The following is a 16,705-nucleotide window of genomic DNA, read 5'->3' as shown; positions in this document are numbered from 1 at the left end:
AGGTACTTTGAAGATCAAAATGAATTAACACGTATTGAGCGATAAAGTCTATGAATAAATTGCGAATGTTTATTTGAATTTATTCGTATGTTATACTCTGTTGTTAAGAAAAATTCATGTGGTTGAAAGTGAAGTTGAAGAATGTTATGTAAAATAACTTTTACTCTTCATATATATATACAGTATTAATAAAACTAATAATAATAATAATAATAAAGTGCAAAAAACATGTCGCATTTTTCGTATTCTGAGGTTTTGACGAAAGCGGCAGGCGTGAAAATCGTGATGTCTTTGCCCAAAGAAGATTTACTTCCGCCAGGAAAAATAGTTCTTAAAATGCGGAAAGGGAATGTGGAATCATATATACATGGTAAATCTTATGGATTTCATTTGACCAAATCAAAATGGGATCCGTATCCGTGGGTCGGTTATGTTGAGAGTAATAGTCCTGCTGACTTAACAGGATTAAGGTGAGTTTTACTTCATTTTAAAAACTACTGAGTATATCATAGATACAAAAGTTTAAAATGTATATATATATATATTTTTTGAAGATATATATTGATATAACACATAATTTTATATATTAAATCAAGTATAAGTATATTTTTGCGTAAATTAATTTCACATAAATTGTTTTCTTATTATGCTCCATCAGAGCGGGTGATTGTTTATTGAGCATTGACGACACCGATTTATTGGGGCTAAAGATCAAGGACGTTGCTAATTTAATTCATAATAAGGAAGATGTACGAGATTTAAATTTTTTTATTTGGAGGTACACGCATCAAAAAGAGGAACAAAATGATAGTGGGTTAGCTCTGAAGGGTCCACTTCCGAATATAGCCAGAAATCTTGCAAATGCATTATCAGGAACGGTGCGCATGCACATTCTATAATTCAAAATATGGAGTTACTGTTTTATTTTTTTCTTATTTTTATATCATTTATTAAATGAGCGATTATCGTTTTAATAATCATTTTATTTTTTATATCATTCATGAATTGAATAATATAAAATTTGAATTCTCATTATTAGTCTTCTATCATTAACTGGTTAATCTATTAGGTGTTGGAATTAATTCGTAGCGTTTTTAATGAAAGAATGTTATTTATTTCACATGAGCATTAAAAAATACATTAATGAAAGTACTTCCCATCACTTGTAAAACGCTACGAATTAATTCCAACACCTAATATTATTAAATCCAAGAAATTAATATTATAAAATTAAACTACATAATAATACAAGCTACATAAACATAATTTTTTCTCTCTATACCAGTGTAACACAATTAAATTTTTTAAATACTAATTAAAAATAAAACTTCTTTTTATCGAATGAAGCATCAAGGATGTGTTTGTCATAAAATTTTCCTTTTTAGGTCCGTGCCTTGGAATGCCCGATTTGCTTAGAAAGCGCTGCGCCTCCAGTCTCACAATGTGTACATGGTCACATTCTGTGCGTCGTCTGCAGGCCGAAAACGACGCGTTGTCCGGTCTGTAGAGTCCGGCTTGGCCAAGGCCGATGTCTTCTTGCAGATAAATTGCATAAAGCACTTCGCGATGCCTTTAACATGGATAATGACGAGAAAATAGACAAAACATCTGTTATAACCGATCGCTGTAACTTGCGTGATCAATTGTTTGGTAAAACTAGCAAGAAGCAAGAGACTCCAATTATAAACCAATCAAAGAACAATTGTACTGCTTTGAAACCGAGACAATTCTTATTAGCCAGATTGTTGCTCGGAGGCAGAGAGAAAGCCGCCTCTGTAGATAATCTAATTCGAGTATCTGACATATCGGAAGAAACCGTGGCGATTCCTAATGGAGATGTTAACAGTTTACGTGTGCGATTGAATGATCGCACTAAATCAGCCAGTACCGGCGAATTGTCGAAGGACAGCGAAGTTCGCATTAATGACTCTTCGCAAATTGTTGAATCATCTGCGGCGAATGCTAGTCACCAATCGCTAAGTTTACCTGAGACGCCAATTTGGGGTGGCTCCACGGATTCTGTGTCTTGTATACAACTGACATGTCCACTTTTGCAATCTTGTACAGAAGTAGTGATGTCCGACTCTCTACTGGAACATATCAAGAATCACAAGGTGCCGCAAATTCATTTCTATTCTGGCAGCGCAAGAATTCCTCTTCCGCTTCCTTTCGGACGCGACGCTCTTTACATATTCCATCATGGAAACAACATGTTTTTCTTTCAGGTATAACATCTTTATCTTTAACGAAATAAAGTTTGTATCATTTCGTTGTTTCAATTATATTGTACGTATCTAATCATATTGATATGGAGAAATATTTATTACTTCTAATGATATTCTTTCATTTGGATTAAATATTTATCTGAATGTATATAAAATTTACCGTATACTTTATCCAGTCAATTACAATTTGATGTCAATCTTAATGTTAATTAAAAATATTCGTATATATTGGTATCAGTATATATTGGTATTAGTATAAAATTGTAATATATATACAACAGAAATAGAAAAAATTTTATATACTCTTTTAGAATACATACATATTAAAATTTAGATAGTCATTTTTTAATTTAGAATAAATCATCTTGTATCAATACAATTTGTATACATGTGTATAAAAACAAAACAAGATGAGAAAAAGTATTTTGAATGTACGAGATAAAAAAATATATCTGTGTATGTGAATCAAGATTCGATTACTTTATCTAGCATTATTAAACTTTGATAATAAAGTTTTGTAAAGAATTCATATTATATAGTCTATATATTTTTATCTTAGAAAATGCTTTATATTAGTTCATAGACAAAAATATGCGGAATAACTTTTGCAGAAATATAAAAACCGTATTATTCTTACATAGTATGGAGATGAAATAGCATGGATGACACATCCTGCTAAGATGACGTATTCAAACACATGGGAATGGATATTGCACGCTTGGGGTGACAATGGTACAGAAGTACAATTACGAAGGCACGTAGCGAGTCTCGAGAATTCCGCGACATTATCTTCACAGCATATTGCCCCATTGCCAAATACATTATTGTTGAAAGCCATTGAAATACAAATAGAATATGGAGCAAACGATAGATTATATATGTGAAGAGACCGATACATTTGTTATTTTCAACAAATTTATTATTATACACTTAATTAGCGCAAAATGTATATTGAAAGGACATAGAAAAAATATACATAAAAATTATATAAAAAAGTAACAAAAGTATTTATTTTTCATTGATACAATTTAACATGTAATAATACGTAATATGTTAATTATTTCGAATATAATAAAGTACGAGGGTCGTTTGAAAAGTTTTAAGCCTCAACATGAAAATGGCATTACTCATCAAAACCCATTCTGGTATTACAATCGTACATGTTTTGCAAGATACCTATGAAAATTGTAGCCATTTTGGACGCTCAGTTGTTGTTTGACAGTCATTTGTGCCAATTGTCAGTGTTTTTGTAAAAATAAAAAAAAATCGAATATCGATGATCGCCATAATAATAATTTACGAATTGTGGTTCGATTTAATTAACTACGTAAGTACTTATTTAAAATCTTAATTAATGAGCTAAAATCTTAATTAATATTATTGTAACATCACGCAGAATATTTCAAAATTTACGAGTCACAACGGAAAATTAAGTTCTAATAACACTAAGTAATACAAGTTAGGCCGTGTTCCAATATGCATTGCTAATACTGAAAATCTATAATTCACATTATTATATATTGTAGATTTTCAGTACTGGCAATGTATATTGGAATACGCCTTTAGTAAAAACTAAAAAATAATAAAATTATTATTTAAAATAAGACATACTTAGTCTATAGATATTGCAAAGATATTTACTACGTACAAAAGAACATACACATACTTTATTCAGACAATAATAAAATTTGATTTCTGTCAAGGATTTGTTTTATTTCTATCAATATAGATTAACTTCAATCTCTGTTCAAAACTTACTCTTCATCTTTTTCTAGTTCTAAAAATTAGGAAAAGATGAAAAGTAAGTTGAATTGAGATTAAAGTTAACTTTGATGGACATTAATATGCATTAATTATTTATAAAATACATATACTTATAAAAATATTTCTTTTCATTTTGTTGTTTTACATTACACATTATAATATGCAAAGCTCATTGAAAAAGAAGAAAGATACTTGTGTGTGTTTCTTTGTTAGTTGCTCAAAGACTTTAATTCATGTATTTTCAAATATCCTGTATAATATAGAATATCCATCCAGGAGATTTAACTTAATTTCATACTTAACAAATACTATTTTTTAACTTCATTTTGTAACTCGTAAAAAAAGAGTAGTCATTAATTAAAATACTATGTTAATACATTTTCAGCATTTAACATATAAACATAATATGTAAACATTAATTACGAACATCGAATAATAGTAAAATCACATAACATGCACATGCATACTTATAGAATAAAAAATTAATTAGCAAAAACGAAATATTTTTAATAAAAAAAAATCTTATTTATTCAAACTTAATCTATTTCTTTTTATTAAACGAAAACTGTCGTGCAAAAGCGGGATTTGAAATTTGAAATTATTAATGATTTAAAGGCACTTTGCATGATATTTCATCCATATACGGTTTAAAACATTCATGCTGACCAGTTCTCGCTGCTTGACCGGCCATAATATCATATGCATGTTTATAAACTGATAAATAATTTTCTTTGCCGACGATATTTAATTCGACTTTATAAACGTGCGTGTCATAAGACGGTAACTTTTTTCCCGATGTTAAAACAAATTCTCGTTTGACAGATATTGATCGTTCCAGATCTGTCTCGCTTTTTTGTTTATCGCGTTTGGGACAACTACATATTTTAATTCCCAATGTTTGGCGAGCTAAAACTTGCTTTCTTTTATCTTCTAAAGTGAATTCTAGCTCAGTATCCCTACGATTCATACCGGATGTACAACTATTTTTGCAAAAAAATTTAAAACACATTGGAAAATATTGTGAGCCAGGTTCGGGTGTACAAAGCGGTGTTAAGATAGAAAGATGTTCATTTTCTTCTTCGTAGATACTCGCGGCATGATTAACACAATGGACTACATGTTTAATTCTTTCCGGATCTATTGATTGATTAATATAATTGGTTGATGCTATATGATTAGGGCATCGTCTTACTGGATCGTTTTTATATTGCTCTAATACAAAAACTAATTTTGTACGCAAAAATAAACCGGATGCAGCTGGTTCCCATGTAAATCGTAAAGGCAGTGTCTTTTCCATTTTTAGAAATACTCTTTTCGATTTTTGAGAGTACTACATGAAAAAAATAACAGATAAATAAATATATTAAATTATTGTAACTATATAAAAAAATAATACTAAGAATCATACATACTATATGCAACATTATAAAAGTTTGGTTCATAAAATAGTTTAGTTTATATCAATGTTAACAGAAAATCATCACACTGATACGTAAGATACATTTAGCACCAATTTATCTACTACATAAAAATCTTACACCTGCGATATATAATATTTGGTTAAACACATTAAACACAAGATTACAATATAAACAGATTAATCTGATAACTTGTACTTGAAAGTTTAAATGATCAAATCTAATAAGCAAATTCATAAGGTAACTATTCTTTGTAGTCAAACTAATATACAATTGTACTTAAAATGAATTAAACATGAATGCTTTCCATTTTGTGACACAAGTCGATACAAACATTATTAAATGTTTCCGATAACTCAAATAATAATATCCAGAATGATTTATATCAATTTGTGTCATCAAATGGAAAATATCCATATATTTAAAGAGACAGAAAGTATAGTTCAGTACAGCGACAAAGAATAGTCTTATGTATTTTTAACAGTATAGTATACAATTAATAATTAGATATCAAAGCAAGCATTTCCAAGCAAAATCTCTTACTTTTTCATCTTTATTATTTTACTTTATCTTCTTACAATTTAATGAATAAGATGATACAAGAAATTGTTTGCAAGTTACATGAAATATCCCATATAAAAATTATAAAAACTAATTGTAATTATCATTAAAGGACAAAATTGATTTGCAAGTAAGAACATGTTATGTGATAATAGATTTCAATTTAACTCGTGAAATAAAAACAATTAAATAAGTACAGTTCAACATACTTTGTGGATAAATATTTTATAAATTCTGAATTTAATACAAATTTTAAATTATTATACATAAAGTTTAAATTACATAAAATAACATAAAGTTTGCTTACCGACCAATCCTGTCCACCATTCTCTGCCAAGGTATACTGGAAATTTAATTGAGGGCCTAAATAATTGGCGTACCCACGTGAATAATAAATATCGTCATCTTCTTCTGTTTGACTTTTTAATCTCTTTTCCGGAGGGATATACATGGACTCGGTAAGTAGTATATCATATTTGTCTTCTGCATCAAATGCGTTCATATCTTCTGGTAGCGGCAATGTACCTCCGCTTTGAAAAAATAAAACAAACACAAAATTTAGATTTATATGGTTCTCAGTCCTAGTGGAAAAATTTCACTGAAATTATTCCATGTTTTGAAATACTTTTCGGCAAAATTTCAGCATTTCAGAAAAATTTTAGCTGAAAAGTTCATTTTCAACAAAATTTCAACGAAATTTTGGCAAAAATTTCAGAAAAATTCATTTTCAGTGAAATTTTAGCAAATTTTCAGAAATTTCACTAAAATGTTCCAAAACATGGAATAATTTCAACGAAATTTTTTTACCAGGCATATCTACAATAAGTTTTTAAGTCTTAGGCTATAAGAAATGGACGAATCATAGTCAATTATTCTCCTCGCATTCGACTGTAATTGGTTAATTTCTTATGGCTCTCCAGACGGAGACCATAACGGCCATTCTACCATGAGTCATAAATCAAAAGTTAGAAGCTAAAAATTGACGCCTGTGATTGGTCCATTTCTAACTTCTAATTTCTGATTTGTAACTATTAGATTTATTATAGAATGGCTATTACACATATAAAAATTTTAGTCGTAATCATAAGACTGTAAGCAAATCAATCAGTCGAGCGTTTTAAAATATGAGATCGCAATTTTGATTGTGATTGATCGATTTGCTCGAGATCTTACGAATTACGACTAAAAATTTTGATTTTGAGCCTAAGCACAAAGATAACCATAATTGAGCGTGGAACGTAAGTCATAGTTGTAGATTGGCCAAAACATTGTGCGTTAATCTACGACTCACGTTTCACGATTCAGTTATGACCATCTTTGTGCTGAAACCCTTTACCAGCCAGTTCCAGCCGACTTTTTGGCATTTCCCGATAGTTCCAACGTTTTGTATAAGTTTTGTTCAGAGTTTCAGCTTTTGACTGGAGATACTTTATTCTTACGATGTCAGCGCTCAGATTAAAAAATTATTTTAAAATATTTGAAGACTGAAACTACAAATAAAATCTATAGAAAGTGTCGGAACTATTGCAGAATTATCGGAAAATACCAAAAAGTCGACTGGAACTGGCTGTTAAGAGATATTTTACTCGTTTGTGATGAAGTTCCAGCGCTCATATTAAAAAAGTGTTTAAAAGTATTTAAAGGCCGAAGCTGTCACTAAAACTTATCAGAAACTGTAAAACTCTTCGAGAATAAGAGAATTTCATAATAAAAATAAATTTTTTTGAAACTTGAGATGCTAGCTCTCAGATAAAAAATTTATTTAAATATACTTAAGGATCCTCTACACAGAAATCATAGGAAACTGATCAATTCTAACGCTAAGTTTTATCGGTGAAGTTGACCAATAGTATAGCAAAACTTGTACAAATAAAACCGATTGGCCAATCATCGATTAAAACTAAAACTTCCGACTACCAACTCATTGTAGAATCAGCATAATAGAATATTCTCCTTGTATTTGATTATGATTAGTTAGTTTCCTACGACTTCTATGTAGAGGAGTCTTTAAAGAACTATTGCTAAAATATATCAGAAACTACATAATTCTTCGAGAACCATAAAATTTCATAATATAATCAATTTTTCCGAAACTTGAAATGCCACGCGAAGTTAGCACCTCATATTTTTATTTTTTTTAACTAAATTAACAGAATTATATTATATCTTTCCTAATAGGAAAGAACTGTTACGGATGCAAGGAGAATTGTTAATAAAATTTTCGGTTTTTTAAAATAAGATGCCAGCTTCTCACTTTTTCATAGCCATGATAGATTTATTAACTTGAATAGTCGGTCAACGATTAATATCTCGGTTCACGGAGCAGATACTTTTTGGAGCAGATACTTTTTTTCTGCCAGATTTATTCGTTTCACAAAAAAGAATGCGTTGCAGTATGCAACTAAACAGTTAAGTCAACACACAATGCTTGTTTTTTTGCTAGATCACATTATGTTAGCAGTCTGCATATATTAGGTGCGCAACTAAGTTCTCGCTGTTATTTTGATGAAAATGCTATCAAAATAACAGCGAGAACTTAGTTGCGCACCTAATATATTATCAATATATATATATATTATATACATATATTATATATGTATATATATACACATATATATACGCACACACATACATACACCACACACATATATATATATATATATATTATGATCTATTTTTTCTTGTCTCAATATAATTCTTATGTTATTGTATGTAATATCTTACATGTGTATGTCCATATATTGTTCATCAAGCATCAAGCTAACTCGCAAATGAGTTAATACATACGAAGCCACAAGCAATACGCAACACAATGGATCTATTAGCTAAACCAGCAAGAAAATAAACATCATGTGCCGTAGGCTTTACCCATAGTTTCAAACAATGATCTCGAACTCGAAACATTGATCTGAATATTGCATCATCTTTTGTTTGAATTTTTTTGGTCTAGTTTCATGCATTTGTATTTCGTACAATTGATTGTATATCACTTGATTAACTTTGTTTTAGGCTGAATCAAACCCTTTTCTGAAGCATTTAATTTAGAAGAACCTTTTATTGTGTAAAAGAACATATTCGTGATACAGAAATGCGTCCGACCGGTACAATGGACGAACAACAGAACTAAATGAAAGTTACTTACAAAGTCTTCTCTATATCCTTATACGTTTCATCATCCATCAATGCAGATTCCTGAGAATCTGAAACAACATTCGAGCCTAGCATGTTTGCGATTCGCAGTTGAAGATTAATTGGAGAAAAATGCATAAATCGAAGTGGACACATGCAAGTACATTTCATCGAACACAACACTGCCACAGAACATATACCAACCAAAGCTGCACACTAGTTTCACACGAGTGATCGGGAAGGATCCAGTGGGATCCAGTAATGCGAATTACGGGGAGGATCGAAATTTTCTCATCTCGAATCTCGTTCGTCTACAATCCATGGTGGATGTAGAAGGGATAACATGGTGTGTCATGATTCATAGTGGAAAGATTATATGGCGTAGTTTGTATGCGTCTCTCTTTAAAATTAGCGCTCTCTGTCTCATCATTTCTCTGCCTTTTCGTTCCGTAAAGCCTATTTTAATAATGTGCTTTTTGTTTCCTGTATCTTGCCTTTTACTATTTTTTGACATGTTTCTTGTTTTTTTGCTTCTTATCCGGCTTTTTGTCGCCCGAGATAAAAGTTAACCAACTTTGAAAGAAACAAGAAATATGTAGCAAGAAATTTCAACAATTGTCGATAAAACGATTACAAAGGAGAAAAAAACAAAAGGTAAAAAGCAAGAAACAGGAAACAAAGAGCACCTTGTAGATTTAAGTCCTATACCTGTGAAACGCGAAAAACATGGGGCAGTATTCATAGTTTGTTTTTATTTTAAAACCGTCCTAAAATATTGGGTCATCTAAAAAGTATCCATTTTTTGTCACTAGATAGTGTTGACCATCAACACCCAATATAATGATTGCGTTCGCTTTGCCGCTTATAGCGTGAGCATTATTATCCTTGTTTAATATTTACTAAACAACAAGGATGAAAAGGACGGTTAAAGCATTATGAACGCCAAAGCGAACACAGCCATAGTCTTAAGATGAGATTATTAATCTTCGAATTGACTTAGGAACAACTTCGTTATTTATAAAAAAGATAAAACAAATCTTGTTTATAACAAAGATAGAACAAATCTAAATACTATCCTTGTTAGAACAAAGATAAAATGAGACAGAATGCTACATTTTCATGCTGGTGCTCGATTCGAGCATCAAAATAGGTCACGTGATCAAAAAATTGACGAATAGCATCAATTTTGATTACGTGACCTGGATCAATCATGAAACTTTATCTCTAGAATGGAAAGTGAAAGATGAAAATTGTAATCATTGAAGTTAATGAAGAAATTTTTTACTTTTCACTTTTTATCCTGGGAAAGAAGTTTCATAATTGATATTGAATTGATACTGTTTTGATGCTGAAAAAGAGCGTCAAATGTCAACATGAAAAAGCAGCCTATGAATACTAATCTGTTTCGCGTAGAGAGCTTCACAGAGAGAGAGTGGCAAATTGTATCACGTGAATGCCCACGTCCAATCAGGTAATTGGAATTTTTTCCATAGAACTTATATTACAGGAGGGGGAATGACTTATCCAAGCAATGGAAAGTATGAGGAAGATCTGAGAGACAGCAGATGATATTGGGTCATCTAAAAAGTATCCGCGGTTTTTTGTCACTAGATGTGTATTGATGGTCATATATCTAGTGACAAAGTACCGCGGATACTTTTTAGATGACCCAATACTTCTATGGATACATTTCTGTTCTGCTCAGCTAACTTTTCTTCTTTCTGGCGCATGTGCCAAAAGAGGCTAGAAGAGGATAGAAAGATATTTGTGTCCTTTAAATCTTGTTCACAGCCTTGACGTCCGTATTTCTCCTCTAGTGGTATAAACTCTATTTTCTTCAATCTTCCATGCCGATGGAGCTTTGATGCCCATGTCTAATCAGAGGAGATGGGTCACGTGATGCAATTTGCCATTTTCTCCCATGAGCGGAAATTTACAACGAAACGGAACAGCGCGGCCAATCACAACTCTGCAGTTGATTGTCATTACTTTACTTTCTTTTCTGCGATTGTGATTAGTTTCGCTGTTCTGTTCCGCTTATGTGATGCTAGCTTGAGGCTCTCTAGTTTCGCGTCGTGAAATTGGTACTGAACTGGTTTCCTTGCACAAGCCGATAAAGTCGTCAATAATAATTAGTGATGCTTCTGATTGGCTATCGTGAAGCTATCGCATTGCGAGTGACGATGGTGTGTTGGCAATTTATAAATCAAGTTATAGAAATTGACGAATATCGAGTGTCAATTTTTATCACGTGATTTATTTTGACGGCAAAAATAAGCGTCGATCGTCATGAAAAGACACCTTTATAGGCTACGGGTACCTAGGAAGGATCAACACATTGTGTTGATATGCGCACGCATGCTCGTTGCTTCATGGCGGGAACCGCATATCACCGCATGTCATCGCATGTGGCGCACTACAGTGAGGTACGGCACGCGCCGGAAGCAAACGACTCCAATATGGCGAATGTGAGGGACAGCGATACATCGTTGTGGCTACATAATAAGCTTGGTACATCAAATGATAGCTGGACCGGCAGCTCAATTTGCTCGCAACTCAATGCCGAGGTATTGCGGAACATCAAGGATTGTTTTCCCGACTTACAAACGCAGGTTAAACTCAAGCTACTGCTGTCGTTTTTTCACATACCTAGACGTAATGTTGAAGAGGTAAGCATTTTCCTCTATCTTTATATTTTCATACTTTTATCGAGTATTGCTTTCTCGAAATATACATACTTGCTTTCTAAAATAGTGAAATTAATAGTGAATTCATATTTCTAATAAGCATTCGCCTACTAATGGATTTAGAACTTTTTTTTATATTTTTACTTTTATTAAAATTTTATTATTTAAACCTGATGACAGTGGCGTGCAGAACTGGAGGAGATTATTGAGGTTGCAGCTGTGGACAGTGAATTGTGGGTATCGATGTTATCCGAAGCGATGAAAACTTTTCCATCGACTGGTTCTTTAAATACAGACATCACTGATCTAGATGAACATAGACCAATTTTTGGTGAATTAGTCAATGATTTACGGAAACTTCTCAAGAAACAGAATGATCCTGCTATGCTTCCCTTAGAATGTCATTATCTTAACAAGACTGCATTGACTTCAGTGGTAGGTCAGCAACCTACGCCAGTCAAACATTTTACTCTCAAGAGGAAACCAAAAAGTGCAGCCTTAAGAGCAGAACTGCTTCAAAAAAGCACTGATGCCGCTAGTAATCTCAAAAAGAGCACAGCTCCTACTGTACCAGTAAGAAGCAGAGGAATGCCAAGAAAAATGACTGATACAAGTATATATAAATTTATAAATGCTATGTTACTTCTTTATGTTATCTGCAATATATTGCATTGTATATATTTTTTTAGCACCTTTGAAAGGAATCCCAAGTAGAGTTCCAACGAGCGGTTTTCGGTCCCCATCGCTTACAAATACTTCTATGTCTAATAGAACATCAATCAGCAGAATTCGAAAGGATGGTGGTATTAAATTGCTGGATATTACTGAACAACCTATGGGATTTGTAGCAAAGAAGAGGAAAAAGATGATGGACTTCGAAGAGCAACAGAAAAAAGCAGTGGAAGCACAAGTGATCGCTGTGGCAGAAAAGAATTCAGCAACTCCATCGGTTGTAGAAACTACCACTCCGGAGTACGCGCAAGGATTGGCCTCAATAAATCCGCCTGCTACGCCTGTTACACCAACTGTAGTAGTTACAACGCAATCCTATACCGCACCTAGCACGCCAAGCAGTATTTCAGTCACGACTACGCAGCAAACACGTAAGTTACAGTTATTAAAAAGATCATGTTATTTTGTTCAGATTTTGATTAAACATTTCGTATTACATAGCTACTACGTTAACTACTACCACCACCACCACAACACCCACTGCTGTATTGGCAGTGACTACACCGACGGTGATAACATCTGTGGAAAGCACGCCAGTAGCTGTGCAAACTGTCAGACCAGCTCAGACAGTCACACAGATTCGTATACAGACTACTACGACTAATGCGGCAGCTAACCCAAGAAAAGGCCTATCTCTTACGGTACGTAAGATTAATTGTATGCATTTAATTATATATTATAAATATAGGATACTTACTGTTTATTGTTATTGGATTACAGCGAGAACAAATGTTAGAAGCACAAGAAATGTTTAGAACTGCAAATAAAGTAACGCGTCCAGAAAAAGCTCTTATTTTAGGTTTTATGGCTGGTTCGAGGGGTATGTCTATCTCTTTCACATGTATTTTTCTCTTTTGTAAATTATATTTAATAATACTATCAATCATTTCGCTTGTATATAGATAATCCTTGTCCAAAATTGGGTAATATAGTCACAGTGATGCTTTCGGAGAATGTAGAAGAAGTAACACAGTCTGACGGAACAACTGTTCCGATGTTGGTTGAAACTCATTTCCAAATGAATTACACGAATGGCGAATGGAAGAGGATAAAGAAAAATCGACGTATTGTAACAGAGGAATCTACATCAACGTCCACTCCTGCGCCAAACGCGACCGCCACAGCTTCCAATTGAAAGAATTTGTTCAAATCGCTAATATAAAATTTATATGTATATGAAATATCATTTTGTGGTTATTAGAGAATAACAAATATTGTGATCATACGTCTTCTTGATAAATTGACAAAGACGTTACTAAATTAACAATTCACATTTCATATAAAATCTAATAAGAATCGTTGAATTGTCGATTTTGAATTGTTGAATTTTTATCCCTCTATAATGGACTTTATCGCTTTCTCACATCAACTATATAAGTTATAAGTCTTGATAATTTTCATATTTAGGCTTCAGTTAAATGAAAATTTATCCAAATGTTGCTTTTCGAGTATCTTTGCTTATTCTTTAAACATACATTTATATATGTAAGAAATATATGATTTATAATACATATTATTTGATAGATATATACAATGTGAATAGTCAAATATTTGTTTATAATACTACTATTAAAAATCTATATATCATACACAGATATATGAAAATATATATACACACATATATATATATATATATATATTTTAATAAGAATGAATATAAGACTTCTATAATATTGTTATTTGAATAAACATGATTACATTTGTTTTGTGTGTATTGCTTATTTTTTGCAATATTTTTTGCAATTTGTTATTAATTATATTCATTAGTCGTATTATATTTTTTAATCATTCATATAAAAATGATAATTTTTGTTTAAAAAATTTAATTTTCAATAGTTTTTTGAATAGATATACAAGGAACAATATTTTAGTTAGAGCTGCCGAATCTTGCTTTTTTAATTTTTTAATTTTACGTTTATAAAATTTTTTAATTTTATAATTATTTTTACGAGATTATATTCTAAATATTTGCTATTTTATTTTGCACATAATTTATTAAATTCGTAGAATTTATATAGGTTACACACACAATATATATTGGGTCATCTAAAAAGTATCCGCGGTACTTTGTCACTAGATATATGACCATCAACACACATCTAGTGACAAAAAACCGCGGATACTTTTTAGATGATCCAATATTTATGAAAGGAACTATGCATGCATGCGCAATACGCTGGTATCTCTCTCTCTCTCTCTCTCGCTCTCTCTCTCTCTCTCTCTCTCTCTCTCTCTCTCTCAAAATGTTTCATAACCTTTTTATTCCGATCCTACCGGTTGCAATGTTCGCGTGTCGCTGAGGGAGATTGGCGAAATTTCTTGCATCTAGTTTTCGGTTCTACGATTCTGCGAGTTTTACAAACAACTGCACAGCGAATTTAGGGTGTATTATCTGTTCTCACAATGTTTCGATTACTTGCTTCGCTGCGCGCACAAAGTAGAACACTGGTAAGTGCTACCGAACTTCTCGTTATATGTTTCGATTAAGCTCTAACATTCTGCCGACTCATTGCATGCAAATGTGGTTAATTCTCCACTGCTTTAACATATCGATACAAACAAAAGTATTATTATTGTTTCTTCAATCCGTGGTGGATTTCTTTCCTGCTTTAATTTGTTTATTCAATCTTTATATTTGTAGATTGCCACTGCAACTAGTTCTTTAGTGAGAACTGACAACACATTGTTGGCGAAAGGTGTCCGTAATTTGACAGTGAGTTCAAAATTATTCAGCGATGGACCGCAAATCCAGAAACCTGCTCCAAATTTCTCTGGTACTGCGGTAGTTAAAGGTGACTTCAAGGAAATCAAGTTGAGCGACTACAAAGGGAAATACGTTGTTTTGTTTTTCTATCCATTAGATTTGTATGTAATTTTACCTCGATTATCATTTCTAATGTACGTCTAGTATAATATTTAATTTTATATTATATTTTATTTGCAGTACGTTTGTTTGCCCAACAGAGATAATTGCATTTAGTGAAAAGATCTCAGAATTTGAAGCCTTGAATACGCAAGTGATCGGAGTGTCTACAGATTCGCACTTTAGCCATTTGGCATGGATTAATACTCCAAGGAAGCAAGGTGGTCTTGGAGGAGATTTAGGCTATCCTCTTTTGAGCGATTTCAACAAGACCGTATCAACCAAATACAACGTTTTGTTAGAAGATTCAGGAATTGCTCTCAGAGGTCTTTTCATCATAGACAAGGAAGGAGTTCTTCGACAGTTTTGCGTTAATGATCTTCCAGTTGGCAGAAGTGTCGAAGAGACATTGAGATTGATCAAAGCTTTCCAGTTTGTTGAGGAGCATGGTGAGGTATGTCCTGCAAATTGGCAGCCAGATTCCAAAACCATTAAACCAAATCCAAAAGATAGCAAACAATATTTTGAATCGGTTAATTAAGCATGCATTTAGGGGGAATATATATATAAAACATAATAGATTATTATATAATATAATATAGTTAATATAATATAGTTAATAACTTAATATAATTCTAATTCAATAAGATTAATTTTATAATATGTATCATATTTATATATTCTTTTCATATGTACATTACACTTATTATATGTACATTACATTTATTTGTGTGATTTTATATAAAATCTTAAAAGTGGATAATAAGATAAATGTGTGAGTACATGCCTGCATACTTGAATATAGATAAATTCAATACATAGAGGGGGGGAAAAAGGATTGTTAATTAATCTGATTTTTTTCTAGAAGATTAGATGACATGGAATGATTTTGCGTTTCAATTTTTTTTTCATTTCCCATCACAGTTAATAAATATATGGGATATAATATATATTTATGCTCAGAAAAATCGATATTATAATCTTTATACAGATTGACATACATTAACAACTTTTTTATTTACAGCAGTATACGAGTGTAATTTAAAATTATTAGAAAGTACTTATGTTTTAATTAAATGAGTAGTTAGGTCAAAAAAACTATATTTGTCATATTTTATATATTTATGTTTTAATTTATCTTTTATAAAATATAAAATGTTAAATGCATTCGGTAAATTGTCATTTAACAATCATTTAATTCATGCAAAAATATGATAACGCAGTATATGAATAATTAGCGTTGGTTGCTAAAATTATTTGAAAACATGAGATGTGTAAATACATATTACATATATATATATATATATATATATATATATATATATA

The 16,705-nt window shown here is 31.7% G+C and overlaps 4 protein-coding genes across 7 annotated transcripts; 3 read left to right on the top strand and 1 right to left on the bottom strand.

Moving 5' to 3' along the window:
• Positions 1–10: 10 nt before the first annotated feature.
• Positions 11–3,229, top strand: LOC105153547 (uncharacterized). Of its 2 annotated transcripts, none has more exons than XM_087406351.1 (4): positions 11–470; positions 779–878; positions 1,386–2,225; positions 2,867–3,229. In XM_087406351.1, the coding sequence occupies exons 1-4, from the start codon at positions 229–231 to the stop codon at positions 3,107–3,109; spliced, it is 1,425 nt and encodes a 474-aa protein (XP_087262477.1). In that variant the 5' UTR covers positions 11–228; the 3' UTR covers positions 3,110–3,229. The 2 variants fall into 2 exon arrangements, with proteins under 2 accessions (XP_087262477.1, XP_011066756.2); XM_011068454.2 differs by having other exon boundaries at positions 659–878.
• On the bottom strand, positions 3,209–9,816 carry p53 (transcription factor p53). Of its 3 annotated transcripts, none has more exons than XM_011068453.2 (4): positions 9,302–9,816; positions 9,111–9,168; positions 6,276–6,498; positions 3,209–5,319 (listed from the first exon to the last, which is right to left on the bottom strand). In XM_011068453.2, exons 2-4 carry the CDS (start codon positions 9,146–9,148, stop codon positions 4,591–4,593), a joined length of 990 nt encoding a protein of 329 aa, XP_011066755.1. In that variant the 5' UTR covers positions 9,149–9,168; positions 9,302–9,816; the 3' UTR covers positions 3,209–4,590. The 3 variants fall into 3 exon arrangements, 2 of the variants coding, with proteins under 2 accessions (XP_011066755.1, XP_011066754.1); XR_847099.2 differs by adding an exon at positions 5,402–5,529 and having other exon boundaries at positions 5,178–5,319; positions 9,111–9,816; XM_011068452.2 differs by having other exon boundaries at positions 9,111–9,815.
• Positions 9,817–11,498: 1,682 nt separating this feature from the next.
• Positions 11,499–14,220, top strand: Nelf-A (Negative elongation factor A). Its single transcript, XM_011068451.2, has 6 exons — positions 11,499–11,766; positions 11,965–12,397; positions 12,474–12,887; positions 12,958–13,157; positions 13,237–13,336; positions 13,419–14,220. Exons 1-6 carry the CDS (start codon positions 11,557–11,559, stop codon positions 13,649–13,651), a joined length of 1,590 nt encoding a protein of 529 aa, XP_011066753.1. The 5' UTR covers positions 11,499–11,556; the 3' UTR covers positions 13,652–14,220.
• A 564-nt stretch (positions 14,221–14,784) lies between these two features.
• On the top strand, positions 14,785–16,267 carry Tpx-3 (thioredoxin peroxidase 3). Its single transcript, XM_011068449.2, has 3 exons — positions 14,785–14,964; positions 15,158–15,381; positions 15,461–16,267. The coding sequence occupies exons 1-3, from the start codon at positions 14,920–14,922 to the stop codon at positions 15,918–15,920; spliced, it is 729 nt and encodes a 242-aa protein (XP_011066751.1). The 5' UTR covers positions 14,785–14,919; the 3' UTR covers positions 15,921–16,267.
• Positions 16,268–16,705: the final 438 nt, after the last annotated feature.

The sequence above is a fragment of the Acromyrmex echinatior genome, chromosome 5 (genome assembly GCF_024713525.1).
Source record: "Acromyrmex echinatior isolate Ae372 chromosome 5, ASM2471352v2, whole genome shotgun sequence".
Classification (NCBI taxonomy): domain Eukaryota; kingdom Metazoa; phylum Arthropoda; class Insecta; order Hymenoptera; family Formicidae; genus Acromyrmex; species Acromyrmex echinatior.
This window is presented reverse-complemented; position numbering and strand designations above follow the sequence as displayed.

What these genes read in the sequence shown, in the direction of transcription:
- Nelf-A (XM_011068451.2), top strand. Translation starts at nt 11,557, where the DNA reads ATGGCGAATGTGAGGGACAGCGATACATCGTTGTGGCTACATAATAAG. An exon ending in AAGAAAAATGACTGATACAA is followed by an intron (nt 12,398 to 12,473) that starts GTATATATAAAT and finishes ATATTTTTTTAG; the next exon opens with CACCTTTGAAAGGAATCCCA. An exon ending in CACGACTACGCAGCAAACAC is followed by an intron (nt 12,888 to 12,957) that starts GTAAGTTACAGT and finishes CGTATTACATAG; the next exon opens with CTACTACGTTAACTACTACC.
- Tpx-3 (XM_011068449.2), top strand. Translation starts at nt 14,920, where the DNA reads ATGTTTCGATTACTTGCTTCGCTGCGCGCACAAAGTAGAACACTG. An exon ending in GCGCACAAAGTAGAACACTG is followed by an intron (nt 14,965 to 15,157) that starts GTAAGTGCTACC and finishes TTATATTTGTAG; the next exon opens with ATTGCCACTGCAACTAGTTC. An exon ending in TTTTTCTATCCATTAGATTT is followed by an intron (nt 15,382 to 15,460) that starts GTATGTAATTTT and finishes TTTTATTTGCAG; the next exon opens with TACGTTTGTTTGCCCAACAG.
- LOC105153547 (XM_011068454.2), top strand. Translation starts at nt 229, where the DNA reads ATGTCGCATTTTTCGTATTCTGAGGTTTTGACGAAAGCGGCAGGCGTG. An exon ending in CAAATGCATTATCAGGAACG is followed by an intron (nt 879 to 1,385) that starts GTGCGCATGCAC and finishes TTTCCTTTTTAG; the next exon opens with GTCCGTGCCTTGGAATGCCC. An exon ending in ACAACATGTTTTTCTTTCAG is followed by an intron (nt 2,226 to 2,866) that starts GTATAACATCTT and finishes ATTCTTACATAG; the next exon opens with TATGGAGATGAAATAGCATG.
- p53 (XM_011068452.2), bottom strand. Translation starts at nt 9,268, where the DNA reads ATGAAATGTACTTGCATGTGTCCACTTCGATTTATGCATTTTTCTCCA. An exon ending in AAGGATATAGAGAAGACTTT is followed by an intron (nt 6,499 to 9,110) that starts GTAAGTAACTTT and finishes ATTTTTTCAAAG; the next exon opens with CGGAGGTACATTGCCGCTAC. An exon ending in ATGGTGGACAGGATTGGTCG is followed by an intron (nt 5,320 to 6,275) that starts GTAAGCAAACTT and finishes TTTTTCATGTAG; the next exon opens with TACTCTCAAAAATCGAAAAG.